Here is a 15,737-nt window from a genome sequence, read left to right as displayed (position 1 = left end):
AAAACAAGTAAATGCAGTGCTTGAGAATGAATTTGAGGAGTTTTATATAGACATGCTTTGTGAAAACAAACAAAGTAAGAATGACTGGATTATTCCATTATAATAGGCATCCGTTAGTCTCGTGAGACCATGGATTTGCGCCTTGCAGGCCTGGGCAGGGTTGTATGGGAGACAGGCAGTTGCCCAAGCTGTAAGCCTTCCCCTCTCCACGCCACGGATGTTGTCCAAGGGGAGGGCACCAGGACCCAAGCAGCTTGGCACTGGTGTTGTCGCAGAGCAATATGTTGTTAAGTGCCTTGCTCAAGGACACAAACACGCTGCCTCAGTGACCTTCAGATTACTAGTCCGATGCCTTATCCACTAGGCCACGTGCCAAGACATTCCATTGCAAGTGAACCAAAACAATATTCTGTTTAAACTTGATACTGGAGCACAAGTAAATGTTCTTGCAGAATCTGAGCTTAATGCAATAACGCCAAGACCAAAGTTACATAAGACAAATATTCTTATTCTGGGTATTCAGGTGCAGACATTCCAGTTAAAGGAACATGTTTGGCAAAAATATTCTGCACATGCTTTCATTTGTGGTGGTGCCAAGGAATGTATAGTCAATACTGGGTTTATCTGCCTATGAAAGACTGAATCTGGTGAAAAGAGTCTTAGTCCTGGACAGTGACACAGAGTCAGAATACAGTGTCTTGATGAAAGAATATGAGGACTTGTTCAAAGGGCTTTGTTGTCTTCCAGGAGAGCACACGATTAAAATTGACAACACAGTGCCACCCATAGTACATTCATGTAGAAAAGTGCCTTTTGCATTATGTGATCAACTGAAAACAGAACTTGACAAAATGGAACAGCTAAGAGTCATAAAAAAAATGATGAACCAACTGAATGGGTCAATTCGCTTGTCATTGTTGATAAGAAAAATGGAAAACTGAAGATTTGCTTAGATCCGAGAGACTTGAATCGAGCCACTAAAAGAGAGCATTTCAAATTGCCTACTCGTGAAGAAATTATGCCACAGTTTGCTAATGCAAAGTACTTCTGTAAGTTAGATCCGTCCTCTGGTTTCTGGCAACTTAACCTACTGAGTTTAAAGTTGTGTACCTTTAACACACCTTTTGCCAGATACTGTTTTCTTTGGAATTGCATCAGCTCCTGAAGTGTACTATAAAACCATTCACGTGTTATATGAGCACATTGAGGGTGTGGATACTTCCATGGATGATAATATTGTTTCGGGATCATCTAAACAAGAGCACGACGCCAGACTCAGACAAGTCTTTAAGGCAACATGCAAGGCAAACCTGAAGTTGAATAAAGACAAATGTCAGCTAGGAGTGACTGAACTTACCTGTGTGGGTAATATCATCAGCAATGAGGGTGTGCATCCTGATCCATTGAAGGTTTCTGCTATTGAGAACATGTCGAGACCGCAATGTGAAAAGGATGTTCAGAGGTTCATGGGAATGGTCAACTACATGGGAAAATTCATATCCAATCTTTTGGAACAGCTTTCTCCATTGAGGCAGCTAACAGAAAAGAAAAACGAATGGAGCTGGAATTATGAACAGGAGAAGGCATGGCAAAATCTCAAGAAAGTGCTCACTAAAGAACCTGTGTTGAAGTTCTGTGATGCTGTGAGACCCATCAAAAACTCATGTGATGATCTCAAGCAGGCTTAGTGGCAGTATTACTCCAGAAATGTGATAAGCAATGGCTACCAGTGGCAAATGCAACACATTCATTAGCTGATCCAGAAACCAAGGTATGCCCAAATTGAAAAAGAATTGCTCAGCATTATGTTTGCTTGCAAGAGGTTTCAGCAGTTTGTGTCAGGGCAATCTATCGATGTTGAAACTGATCATAAGCCTCTGATTGCATTGTTTGCTAGCATGGTTCGGGAGGGTTTAAATTAATTTGCAAGGGGGATGGGACCCGGAGAAATAGAGCAGTGGAAGAAGTGCATGGAGTAAAGCCGGATCTAATATATAGAGAGGCTTTGAGGAAAGAGAAGCAGCATACAGGGTGTAAAGGTAGTAAAACAGAAGGGCTAAAGTACGTGTACTTCAATGCAAGAAGCATCAGGAACAAAGGTGATGAACTGAGAGCTTGGATACATACATGGAATTATGATGTAGTGGCCATAACAGAGACTTGGCTGGCACCAGGGCAGGAATGGATTCTCAATATTCCTGGATTTCAGTGTTTTAAAAGGGATCGAGAAGGGGGGAAAGGGGAGGAGGGGTGGCATTTCTGGTCAGGGATACTATTACAGCTACAGAAAGAGTGGGTAATACAGCGGGATCCTCTTTTGAGTCAGTATGGGTGGAAACCAGGAACAGAAAGGGAGCAGTTACTCTACTGGAAGTATTCTATAGGACCCCTGGTAGCAGCAGGGATACCAAGGAACAGATCGGGAGGCAGATTTTGGAAAGGTGCAAAATAACAGGGTTGTTATCATGGGTGACTTTAACTTCCCTAATATTGATTGGCACCTGGTTAGTTCCAATGGTTTAGATGGGGCAGAGTTTGTTAAGCGTGTCCAGGACGGATTCCTGTCACAGTATGTTGACAGGCCGACTGGGGGAATGCCATACTAGATCTAGTATTAGGTAACGAACCGGGTCAGGTCACAGATCTCTCAATGGGTGAGCATCTGGGGGACAGTGACCACCACTCTCTGGCCTTTAGCATTATCATGGAAAAGGACAGAATCAGAGAGGACAGGAAAATTTTTAATTGGGGAAGGGCAAACTAGTCAGGTGGAAGAAGGCAGCATACATGAGGTTTAGGAAGCAAGGATTAGATGGGTCTATTGAGGAATATAGGGTAGCAAGAAAGAAGCTTAAGAAGGGGCTGAGGAGAGCAAGAAGGGGCCATGAGAAGGCCTTGGTGAGTAGGGTAAAGGAAAATCCCAAGGCATTCTTCAATTATGTGAAGAACAAAAGGATGACAGGAGTGAAGGTAAGTGGTACAGAAATTTGTGTTACATTTGTGCGCCGTGCATTTTGATTTCAATCAGAATAAAATATAATGGGTAATCAAGTGCTTTATGTAAGCAAATGGCATAGTGTTAAATTGCACAACAATGGGCCATGACTCCCAATCACTGTGAACTTCCATCACACAAATGAGACATCTAGTTCAAAGATCTGCCAACCTAACAGTCAGCTTGTTTGATGACAGATTGTAAAGTATGGAGTGTATCACCATGAATGAAGATGTCTATTCAAATAAATTTCATAAAGCTCTTCAAGATGGTTCAATATATCAAAAAATCTGCTTCAGAACTCAGTCTTCATCTCCAGTATGTTCCTGGTCCTAGAATGACTCGCTGAATAATTGCAGTCCTCTGGAGGCTGGAGGGGGTTTTAGGTCATGTTGGGGTTAAGAGGTTACTTTGGGAGGTAGGGACTTCTTAGCTTCACGATGAGTGGTCTGCAGACTGTAGATTTTAAACATGAGTGATAATAATGGAAGGAGAGCCCAGGAATGCCATTCACATGAATTCTACAGTTCTCTGTGTATTAGCCCACTAGAAACATAACGGGCCAGAAGATGACCTGTTGAGTTTGTGTAACTCACAGTGAAAGCCTAACCTTCTATTCCATTTTGTTTTTATTGAAATTGAAACACACAGAACACAAATGTGACATGGCGAAGTTTCTCTGAGCACCTAAACCATTGTGATATATGATATTTTCTTTTAGCCCAGATGCTGCCTGACCTGCTCAGTGTTTCCTACATTTACTGCTTTTGTTTTAACATTTAGTAGAAGATCACTGTGAACAACCACTTCCTTTTTCCTTGTGTTCTGCAAGGTAGAGTAACACAGTATTCACTCCTTTAGGTAAAGTCCTGACAGACTATCATGAAAAATAATTGATTGACAATGTTTCTCAAAGTGTCTGTAAAATCTGCCTGTGAATACGTCTATTTCACAATGACTACAAAGATTCCTAAATCTGGGAAAAAAGAAGCTTCTACGTCTCTGTCTGCTGAGATTATCTCTATTCTGGAACAGAATCGACGGGACATTATAATTGATATCAAGACTGAATTTAGGGCTTCTATCAGTCAGCTGGAGTCAAAATTGGATCAGATTAACGGCAGAGTGGATGACCAAGCCGATCAATTATCTCGCATCGACCTAACTTCCGAAGATTTAAAGCGCCACGTTCAGCAGCTGGAAACTCTCTGCTCCAACTTGACGGAACAAAACAGCAAACTTACTTCCAAAATGGCGGATCTCGAAAATCGGAACAGACGTAATAATTTATGAATTCTTGGTTTGCCAGAGGCCACTGAAACGGACTTTCTCATTGAATTTTTTTCTTCTTTCCTATCTGAGATCTTCGGGAAAGAAATTCTTCCCACTCTACCTGAGTTAGAAAGACCCCATAGAGTGTTTACTCCTCTAGCTGTTTTGGGTTCTGGAGCATGCCCAATTATCTTGTGTTTTCATTGATATCAGGTGAAAAATCTTCTGATCATGGAGGCACGTCGCAGAGGTACCTTGGTTTACCAAGGTAATACCATTCGTATCGTTGAAGACTATGCCCCCCAGGTTTTGAAGATGCATGCCAAGTTCAAAGGCATTATGAAAGAGCTCTTTAATCATGGATTCAAACCTTCCCTCCGTAATCCTGCCGATCTTCGAATTACTCATACTACTGGGGACTATAAATGGTTTAAGTCGGTCAAGGAGGCCAAGAAGTTTATTGAAGGTCTCCCAGCCATTTTGACTTCTTCCAACCCGGTTTGACTTTCTAAAATGACTGATAAGTACTTTCTAAAATAAAAGTCTTTTTGCAGACTCAGAACTTATTTGAGCAACTTAGTCCACTTTTGAATACCTTTAACTACTGAGAACCATAAATGTCATAAGGGGACGTGGGACTGGACCCAAGTGCAGGACACAGGCACTGAAGTACTAGGGGCAGGATGGGAACAACTAAACGATAGACAAGATGTGGAGACCGTGGCGTGCGTGAGGGACATGGCGTTCAAGGTAATTCTGGGGTTCAGAGAGATCCCAGAGTCCCTGCAGGATCCCAGAGGTCTCTGGGTGGGCCACATAACTCCTGGACAGGGCCCAGACCTCCCAGGCAAGAACACAAGGGCCTGGGCAAGTCGCGGGGCTCCTGGGCAGGTTGTGGGGCACACCCATCGAAGGTGACGAATAAGAAGGGGCAGAGCCCTCTGCCGGGCAACAGCAGTCTGGCCTAACTTAAGCAACAGAGGCAAGGGATAGGAAGGGAGCTCAGTCCAGGGTGGCTGCCAGATTTACTCGCAGAACTCGTCTTTACAGTGGGTACTCCAAGCCAGGAGGAACCGGACGAACAGGACAACCCCCAACTCTTCTCAGTCCCAGAGCCCCTTAAATACACCGCCAGCTGATGGGCATCAGGTGCACCTCCTTGAACCCAAACAAGCCAAGATGATCCACAGGTGTGACTAATTGGGCTCAAGGGCAAAACGAGGGGTCCATGGACCGGATCAAGAACCAGAATGTGGGCTCTGGACTGGAACCTAACAATAAATGGTGTTAGTCAGTTTCTCTTTGGATTTGGTGTGATTTTCTTAAATGGTCAATTAAAGAAGCTTTCCTATGGACTCAGATTTAATCTGTGTAACTTTGTTTACTTTTGAATAACGTTATCTAGTGAGAACCATAATTGGTCTCAGTTTATTTAGGAGGCTTAGAGTTTTTATTGAAGGTCACCCTGCCAATTTATTGTACCTGACTTGCTTTTTTTTCAAACGGCTGTTATGTACTTTCTTTATATATAAAATTTCCCTTCTTTTCCCTTGTTCTTTTTTTCTCTCTTAAATTTACCTTTTTTTTCACATTTTCATAGCTTCTCGCGGGTAGATTATTTCTCGATTATTATTTTGTATTAAGTCTTATTTTTTTTCCTGATGATACTACTTCTGTTAAGCAACTTAAAGCTGATATTGCCTTCCTCCAAGAAACTCATATTCGTAGTTTCGATAATTCTCGTCTTATGTCAAGGTGGGTGGCTCAGAATTTTCATTCATCCTTCCCGGCCAAAGCTAGGGGGGGGTTTCTATTCTTATTAATTCAAATGTTCCTTTTGAACTCCCTAGTAAGATATCTGATACAACTGGCCATTTTATTATTGTTTCTGGCAAATTATATAACACTAAGGTGGTACTAGCTAACTTGTATGCTCCTAATTCCGATGATGTTAACTTTTTTGAATGCTTTTTTTCTTCATTACAGATCTGAATTTATACTCTCTTATACTGGGTGGTGACTTTAATTGCTGGTTAGATCCTGCTTTGGATAGATCGTCCTCTGTTCCTAGATTACCTACTAAATCTGCTTTAGCTATTCATTCTTTTCTTTCTAACTATGGTATCTCCGATACATGGTGTTTCCTTCATCCTACTGAGAGAGACTATTCTCTTTTTTCACATGTTCACCATACTTTTATTAGAATTGATTATTTTTTAAATCGATAATCAACTTATTTCAACTTATTTGTTCACGCTTGTGATCATCAGAGTATACTGATTTCTGATCATGCCCCAGTTACTTTGTCTCTAAATCTTCCCGGTCTCCCTCAGAGGAATAAACATTGGCGTTTTAACTCGACTTTGTTATCGGATAATGATTTTGTAAAATTTATTAAGGATCAGGTAACTTTTTTCCTAAACACCAATACATCATCTGAAATTTCATCCCAGATTGTCTGGGATGCTATGAAAGCATACTTGAGGGGTCAAATAATTTCATATAGACAATAGACAATAGGTGCAGAAGTAGACCATTCGGCCCCTTGAGTCTGCACCGCCATTCTGAGATCATGGCTGATCATTTACTATCAATACCCAGTCCCTGCCTTGTCCCCATATCCCTTGATTCCCCTATCCATCAGATATCTATCTAGCTCCTTCTTGAAAGCATCCAGAGCATTGGCCTCCACCGTCTTCTGAGGCAGTGCATTCCACACCTCCACAACTCTCAGGGAGAAGAAGCTCTTCCTCAACTCTGTTTTAAATAACTGACCTCTTATTCTCAATCCATGCCCTCTGGTACTGGACTCTCCCAACATCTGGAACATATTTCCTGCCTGAATCCTATCAAATCCTTTAATTATCTTAAATGTTTCAATCAGATCCCCTTTCAATCTCCTCAATTCCAGCGTGTACAAGCCCAATCTCTCCAATCTCTCTGCGTAAGACAGTCCTGCCATCCCAGGAATCAACCTAGTGAATCTACGCTGCACTTCCTCAATTGCCAGAATGTCCTTCCTTAAACCTGGAGACCAAAACTGTACACAATATTCCAGGTGTGGTCTCACCAGGGCCCTGTACAAATGCAAAAGGACATCCTTGCTCTTGTACTCAATTCCCCTTGTAACAAAGGCCAACATTCCATTTGCCCTCTTCACTGCCTGTTGCACTTGCTCATTCACCTTCATTGACCGGTGAACTAGGACTCCTAGGTCTCTTTGCAGTTCCCCCTTACCTAACTCTACACCGTTCAGACAATACTCTGCCCTCTTGTTCCTGCTTCCAAAGTGGATAACTTCACATTTATTCACATTGAATGACATCTGCCAAGTATCTGCCCACTCACCCAGCCTATCCAAGTCTCCCTGTATTCTCCTAACGTCCTCTTCACATGTCACACTGCCACCCAATATAGTATCGTCAGCAAACTTGCTGATATAGTTTTCAATGCCCTCATCTAAATCGTTGACATAAATCGTAAAGAGCTGTGGTCCCAATACAGAGCCCTGTGGTACCCCACTAATCACCTCCAGCCAGTCCGAGAAACACCCATTCACTGCTACCCTTTGCTTTCTATCTGCCAACCAGTTTTCTATCCATGTTGAAACCCTGCCCCCAATGCCATGAGCTCTGATTTTACTCACCAATCTCCTATGTGGCACCTTATCGAATGCCTTCTGAAAATCTAGGTACACAACATCCACTGGCTTACCCTCGTCTAACATCCTTGTTACACCCTCAAAAAACTCCAACAGATTAGTCAAGCATGATTTGCCCTTGGTAAATCCATGCTGGCTCAGCCTAATCCTATTTCTGCCATCAAGATGTGCCACTATTTCGTCCTTAATAATGGACTCAAGCATCTTCCCCACGACTGACGTTAGGCTAACAGGGCGATAGTTCTCCGTTTTCTCCTTCCCTCCCTTCTTGAAAACTGGGATAACATTAGCCACTCTCCAATCTTCAGGAACTGATCCTGAATCCAAGGAACATTGGAAAATGATTACCAATGCATCCGCAATTTCCTGAGCCACCTCTTTTAGAACCCTCAGATGCAGACCATCTGGACCCGGGGATTTATTAGCCTTCAGTCCTACCAGTCTACTCATCACAGTTTCTTTCCTAATGTCAATCTGTCTCAATTCCTCTGATATCTTATGACCCTGGCCCATCCATACATCTGGGAGATTGTTTGTGTCCTCCCTGGTGAAGACAGATCTAAAGTACGCATTAAATTCTGTTGCCATTTCCCATAACAATTTCTCCCAATTCATTCTTCAAGGGGCCAACATTGTTCTTAACTATCTTCTTTCTCTTCACATAGCTAAAAAAGCTTTTGCTATCCCCTTTTATATTCCTGGCTAGACTGAGCTCATACCTGATTTTTTCTCTCCGTATTGCTTTTTTAGTTAAAATCTGCTGTTCCTTAAAACTTTCCCAGTCATCTGTATTCCCACTCATCTTAGCCCTGTCATACTTCTTTTTCTTTAATGCTATACAATCTCTGACTTCCTTTGTCAACCACTGTGGCCCCTTCCCCTTCTTTGAATCCTTTCTTCTCATTGGAATGAACTGCTTTTGCATCTTTTGTATTATCCCCAAGAATATCTGCCACTGCTGATCCACTGTCTTTCCTGCCAGGGCATCCGCCCATTTAACTTTGGCCAGCTTTTCCCTCATGGCTCCGTAGTCTCCTTTATTTAATTGCAACACTGACACCTCTGATCTGCCCTTATCCCTCTCAAATTGCAGATAAAAACTTATCATGTTATGATCACTACTTCCTAATGGCTCCTTTACTTCAAGATCACTTATCAATTCCTGTTCATTACACATCACCAAGTCCAAAATAGCCTCAGTCCTGGTTGGCTCAAGCACAAGCTGTTCCAAAAATACATCCCTTAGACACTCCACAAACTCCCTATCCTGGGGTCCAGCACCTACCTGATTCTCCCAGTTCACCTGCATGTTGAAATCTCCCATAACAACGGCATTACCTTTAGCACATGCCAATGTTAACTCCCTAATCAACTTGTACCCAATATCCACGCTACTGTTTGGGGGCCTGTACACAACACCCATTAGGGTCTTTTTACCCTTACTGTTCCTCAGCTCAATCCACACAGACTCTACTTCCCCTGTTCCCAAGTCACCTCTTGCTAAGGACTGAATCTCATTCCTCACCAACAGGGCCACCCCATCCCCTCTTCCCATATTTCTGTCTCTACGATAGCACGTATACCCTGGTACATTCAATTCCCAGGCCTGATCCCCTTGCAGCCATGTCTCCGTTATCCCAACAATATCGTAGTTCCCCATTTTCATCTGAGCTTCAAGCTCATCTGTCTTATTTCTGACACTATGCGCATTCAAGTATAGAATTCTTAGAATTCTTATAGAATTCTTTGCTTAAAACACTGTCTACTGTACCTAACCCAGCTCCTTGAACTTCCATCGGGCTAATTGCATCCTGAATTTTGATGACCTTCTCAAGATCACCCAAACCTTCTACACATTTAACCCCATGCACCTTCTGACCAACCCTCTGTATCTGGATCCCTGCCCCCTGCACATCTAGTTTAAACCCCCCCCCGAGCAGCACTGGCAAACACTCCTGCAAGAATATTAGTACCCCTCCGGTTCAGATGTAGACCGTCCCTTCGAAACAGATCCCAATGTCCCTGGAACAAAGACCAATTATCCAAAAACCTGAACCCTTCCTTCCTGCACCATGCTCTCAGCCTCGTAATAATGTGCATAATCATTCTATTCTTCGCCTCACTCGCACGTGGCACAGGTAGCAATCCCGAGATTGTCACCCTGGAGGTCCTGCCTTTCAGCTTCACTCCTAACTCCCTGAACTCTCTAAGCAGGACCCCCTCACTCACCTTACCTACATCGTTGGTCCCTACATGGACCACTACATCTGGGTTCATGCCCTCGTTCTCAAGAATAGCCTGCACCCGATCTGAGATGTCCCGGACCCTGGCACCAGGGAGGCAACATACCATCCGAGACTCCCGATCTGCCCCACAAAATCTCCTATCTGCCCCCCTGACTATAGAATCCCCTAAAACTATCGCTCTCTTCTTTTCCCTCCTTCCCTTTCTAGTTGAGGGTTCAACCTCTGTGCCAGAGGCAGGACCACTACAACTCATTCCTGGTAGGTCATCCCCATCAACAGTATCCAGTACGGTATACTTATTGTTATACAACAAATCTTAATAGAAAGCCCGTTTAGAGTGATTAGAATTGATTAATCAGATTAAAGTATTTGATCAACTATACGCCCAGACTAAAAACCCCGAATTATACAAGAAGCGTGTAGAACTCCGAACTAAATTTGACCTTCTCTCTACCCAACCAGTCGAATGTCAACTTCTTGAAAGTAAGAGTCGCTTTTATATTCATGATGACAAACCTGGCAAGTTTCTAGTTAATCAGTTGAGACGTTCTAAAGTTAAGCAACATATTACAAAGATTCAGAAGGAGAATGGGGATATTGCATCGAATCATACTGAAATTAATGACCTATTTAAGAATTTTTATTCTCGGCTTTATTCCTCCGAATCCCTAAATGATAATATTTCTGTTGACCTTTTTTAAAACAGCTTGAATATCCCTTTGCTTTCATCTGATTTTACAGCAAAACTTAATAAGCCTATATCACTAGAAGTATCTTTTGCTATTTCTACACTGTCATCAGGCAAATCTCCCAGACCTGATGGGTTTCCTGTAGAATTTTATAAATCATTCTCCTCACTTCTTTCATCGCAGTTACTCTCTGTATTATCTGATTTGTTTAATCATGGCAAATTGCCACCTTCATTTAATGAGGCATGTATTATTCTTCTACCCCAAAAGGACAGAGTGCTCCTCTTACAGGCCAATTTCTTTGCTAAATGTTGAGGTTAAGTTTTGGCCAAAGTTCTGGAAAATGTTATACCCTCTATTATTTCTGATGACCAAACTGGTTTTATTAAAAATCGTCTTCCCTTTTTTAATATACGGTGTTTATTCAATATTTTATACTCACCTTCAATTGGGACTCCTGAATGTGTTACTTCTCTCGATGCGGAGAAAGCATTTGATCGTATAGAGTGGGATTACCTTTTCGCAGTTTTAGAAAAATTTAACCTCGGTCAAAGCTTTATCTCTTGGATTAAATTGTTATATTTATGTCCTACCGCCTCTGTTTTGACGAACTCTCAGCAATCCCAGTCATTTAGCCTTAAACGTGGCACCCTTTTTGATTTGGCTGAAGAGCTACTGGCGATTGCATTTTGAAGCTGTCCTATACTGATGGGGATCTGGAGGGGGTTGTTGAGCATAAAGTTTCTCTTTATGCTGACGATTTATTACTTTTTCTTTCAAATCCGTCCACATCCTTACTCCCAATGTTTTCACTTCTTGATCAATTTAACCAGGTTTCTGGCTATGAACTTAACCTACATAAGAGTGAACTTTTTCCAATTAATAAAGAAGCACAAGCATTAGCATTTCGCTTTAAAGTAGTCAACAAGCAATTCATTTATCTTGGTATTACAGTTACAAGGAATTTTAAGGATCTTTTTCGTGAAAATTTTGCCAGTCTTTTGAACTCTACAAAACAGAGTTTGTCACAATGGTCACCTTTATCTCTGTCTTTGGTAGGTCGTGTTACATTTTAATAACATTATATCCTCCTTAAATTTTTATATTTATTTCAATCTATTCCAATTTTTATTCCTAAAACATTCTTTGATTCCTTAGACTCTATTATTTTATCCTATCTATGGAAGGGTAAGCGCTCTAGACTTAATAAAGCGTATCTTCAAAAATCTGAAAAAGAAGGTGGCATGGCTTTACCTAATTTTCGTCTATACTATTGGGCAGCTAATATTCGTTGTCTTCCCTTCTGGTACTTTTTCCATAGCCAGTCTGACTGCCCTAAATGGGTAGCAATGGAGCTGAACTCTACTAAGGACCTCTATATTTCTGCACTTCTTGGATCTGCACTCCCTAGTAGTTTGCCTAGACTAATTGTTAACCCTCTTGTTAGACATACTCTGCGAATACGGGTCTAGTTTAGAAAATTTAATGGTTTCCATGGTTTCTCCTTTTCTAGTCCTATTTTACATAATCATCTTTTTTTTTACCTTCTATGCATGATTCAACATCTTATGATTGGTACAGAAAGGGCATTAGGCATTTTGAAGATCTTTTCATTGATAATTGTTTCGCATCTTTTCAACAACTCTCTGCTAAGTTTAATCTACCTAAAACCCATTTCTTTAGGTATCTCCAAATCAGACACTTCATTAATCCTTTATTACCCAACTTTCCTGAGATGCCTGCAAAAAAAGCTGTGGACTTATTTCTTACTATTAATCCACTGGGTAAGGGCTTAATATCTTTTATTCATGATAACTTAGTGACTTTATGGCATGCCCCTTTTGATAAAATTATTGTATTGTACTGAACCGGCTCAATGAATTGTTATTTTTCAGTTTAAAAAAACAGGAAAAATGGCTAAGATATCAGGAAATTGGTTAGTTGAAAACAAAATCAAAATACCTTTCTTTAGTCCTGTGGAATATATCTGAGCAGTCAGAGCAGTCACCATAGCCAATCGACATTTCAGCCAAAGGCCCATATGTAAACGTCCACATGCTTCCATATTCCAAGATTCCTGATAGAGGTCTTTATTTACATAGTTTTCATTTTGCTGAGGAGAAACATTTTCATTACTATTTCTGTACTAATAACCTGGTGCAAAAATATGCAACTAACATTTTTCACTGTCACACAAGTAGCAATATCGACATATTTTCAAAGAACATGTTCTTTGTGCCTCTTATGCTGCATGATCACAATCCCTGCTCCATCTTCCCGTTTGTTGCATGTTCTTTCCCATTTTAATCTACACAATCTTCACCGCATTACATACCCCATAGTTGATAATTGTTTCTCACTACTCATTTTGAAACTCATTTCATTCTGCACGGTTGTAAACCTCTCTTCACATTGTATGTACTTGCCTGGTTCTGTTGGAGAAGTTTAACCTCCACCACATTCTGCTCATTCTCCATTTTCCAACCCACCTACCCATTTCCAGAATGGGAGACCTCAGTCAGTCCAGATTAGGAGCAGCATCTTCAACACCATCTCACTGAGCACGGGGGCCCTCCAGGGCTGTGTGCTCAGTCCACTGCTGTTCACTCTGCTGACCCATGACTGTACTGCAACACACAGCTCGAACCACATCATCAAGTTTGCCGATGACATTACCATGGTGGGTCTCATCAGCAAGGATGACGAGTCAGCTTACAGAAAGGAGGTGCAGCAGCTAACAGACTGGTGCACAGCCAACAACCTGTCTCTGAATGTGAACAAAAGAGATGGTTGTTGAATTCAGGAGGGAATGGAGTGACCACACCCCACTGAACATCGATGGATCCTCGGTAGGGATCGTTAAGAGCACCAAATTTCTTGGTGTTCACCTGGTGGAGAATCTCACCTGGTCCCTCAAGACCAGTGCCATAGCAAAGAAAGCCCAGCAGCGTCTCTACTTTCTGCAAAGGCTGAGGAAAGTCCATCTCCCACTCCCCATCCTCACCACATTCTACAGAGCAAACACGAGGAAATCTGCAGATGCTGGAAATTCAAACAACACACACTAAATGCTGGTGGAACACAGCAGGCTAGGCAGCATCTATAAGGAGAAGCACTATCGACGTTTCAGGCTGAGACCCTTCGTCAAGACTAACTGAAAGGAAAGATAGTAAGAGATTTGAAAGTAGTGGGGGAGAGGGAAATGCGAAATGATAGGAGAAGACCGGAGGGGGTGGGACGAAGCTAAGAGCCAGAAAGGTGATTGGTGAAAGTGATACAGAGCTGGAGAAAGGAAAGGATCATGGGACAGGAGGCCTCGGGAGAAAGAAATGGGGGGGGGAAGCACCAGAGGGAGATGGAGAACAGGCAAACAACTAAATATGTCAGGGATGGTTAAGAAGGGGAGGAGGGGCATTAACGGAAGTTAGAGAAGTCAACGTTCATGCCATCGGGTTGGAGGCTACCCAGCCAGTATATAAGGTGTTGCTCCTCCAACTTGAGTTTGGATTCATTTTGACAGTAGAGGAGGTCATGGATAGACATATCAGAATGGGAATGGGACGTGGAATTAAAATGTGTGGCCACTGGGAGATCTTGCTTTCTCTGGCGGACTGAGCGTAGGTGTTCAGCGAAGCGGTCTCCCAGTCTGCATCGGGTTTCACCAATATATAAAAGGCCACACTGGGAGCACCGGACACAGTATACCACACCAGCCGACTCACAGGTGAAGTGTCGCTTCACCTGGAAGGTCTGTCTGGGGCCCTGAATGTTGGTGAGGGAGGAAGTGTAAGCGCAGGTGTAGCACTTGTTCCACTTACAAGGATAAGTACCAGGAGGGAGATCGGTGGGAAGGGATGGGGGGGAACGAGTGGATAAGGGAGTCATGCAGGGAGCTATCCCTGCAAAAAGCAGAAAGAGGGTAGTGGGATCGCATTGGAGGTGATGGAACTAACGGAGAATTATACGTTGGACCTGGAGGCTGGTGGGGTGGTAGGTGAGGACAAGGGGAACCCTATCACGAGTAGGGCGGCGGGTGGATGGGGTGAGGGCAGATGTGCGGGAAATGGGAGAGATGCGTTTGAGAGCAGAGTTGATGGTGGAAGAAGGGAAGCCCCTTTGTTTAAAAAAGGAAGACATCTCGTTCGTCCTGGAATGAAAAGCCTCATCCTGAGAGCAGATGCTGTGGAGACGGAGGAATTGTGAGAAGGAGATAGCATTTTTGCAAGAGACAGGGTGGGAAGAGGAATAGTCCAGGTAGCTGTGAGAGTCTGTAGGCTTATAGTAGATATCAGTAGATAAGCCATCTCTAGAGATGGAGACAGAAAGATCAAGAAAGGGGAGGGAGGTGTCAGAAATGGACCAGGTAAATTTGAGGGCAGGCTGAAAGTTGGAGGCAAAGTTAATGAAGTCAACAAGCTCAGCATGTGTGCAGGAGGCAGCGCCAATGCAGTCGTCAATGTAATGAAGATAAAGAGGAGGATGGATACCCATATAGACTTGGAACATAGACTGTTCCACAAAGCCAACAAAAAGGGAGGCATAACTGGGACCCATACGGGTGCCCATGGCTACACCCTTGGTTTGGAGGAAGTGGGAGGAGCCAAAGGAGAAATTATTGAGAGTAAGAACTAATCCCGCTCGATGGAGGAGACTGGTGGTAGAGGGGAATTGGTTGGGTCTGGAATCCAAAAAGAAGCAAAGAGCTTTGAGACCGTCTGGGTGGAGGATGGAGGTATATAGGGACTGGACATCCATGGTGAAAATAAGGCGGTGGGTGCCAGGGAACTTAAAATCATTGAAAAAATTTAAAGCATGAGAAGTGCCACGAAAATAGGTGGGAAGAGATTGAACAAGGAGGGATAAGACAGTGTCAG

The 15,737-nt window shown here is 42.7% G+C and overlaps 1 protein-coding gene across 1 annotated transcript in view; it reads right to left on the bottom strand.

The window, feature by feature from the left end:
- Positions 1–15,737, bottom strand: part of LOC132403954 (cilia- and flagella-associated protein 54-like) — a 460,583-nt gene that overhangs the window by 129,926 nt on the left and 314,920 nt on the right. The window contains exon 54 of the mRNA XM_059987831.1: positions 12,826–12,976. Coding sequence (XP_059843814.1) covers positions 12,826–12,976 — 151 coding nt within the window. The remainder of the gene's footprint in view (positions 1–12,825; positions 12,977–15,737) is intronic.

The sequence above is a fragment of the Hypanus sabinus genome, chromosome 13 (assembly GCF_030144855.1).
Source record: "Hypanus sabinus isolate sHypSab1 chromosome 13, sHypSab1.hap1, whole genome shotgun sequence".
Taxonomy (NCBI): domain Eukaryota; kingdom Metazoa; phylum Chordata; class Chondrichthyes; order Myliobatiformes; family Dasyatidae; genus Hypanus; species Hypanus sabinus.
This window is presented reverse-complemented; position numbering and strand designations above follow the sequence as displayed.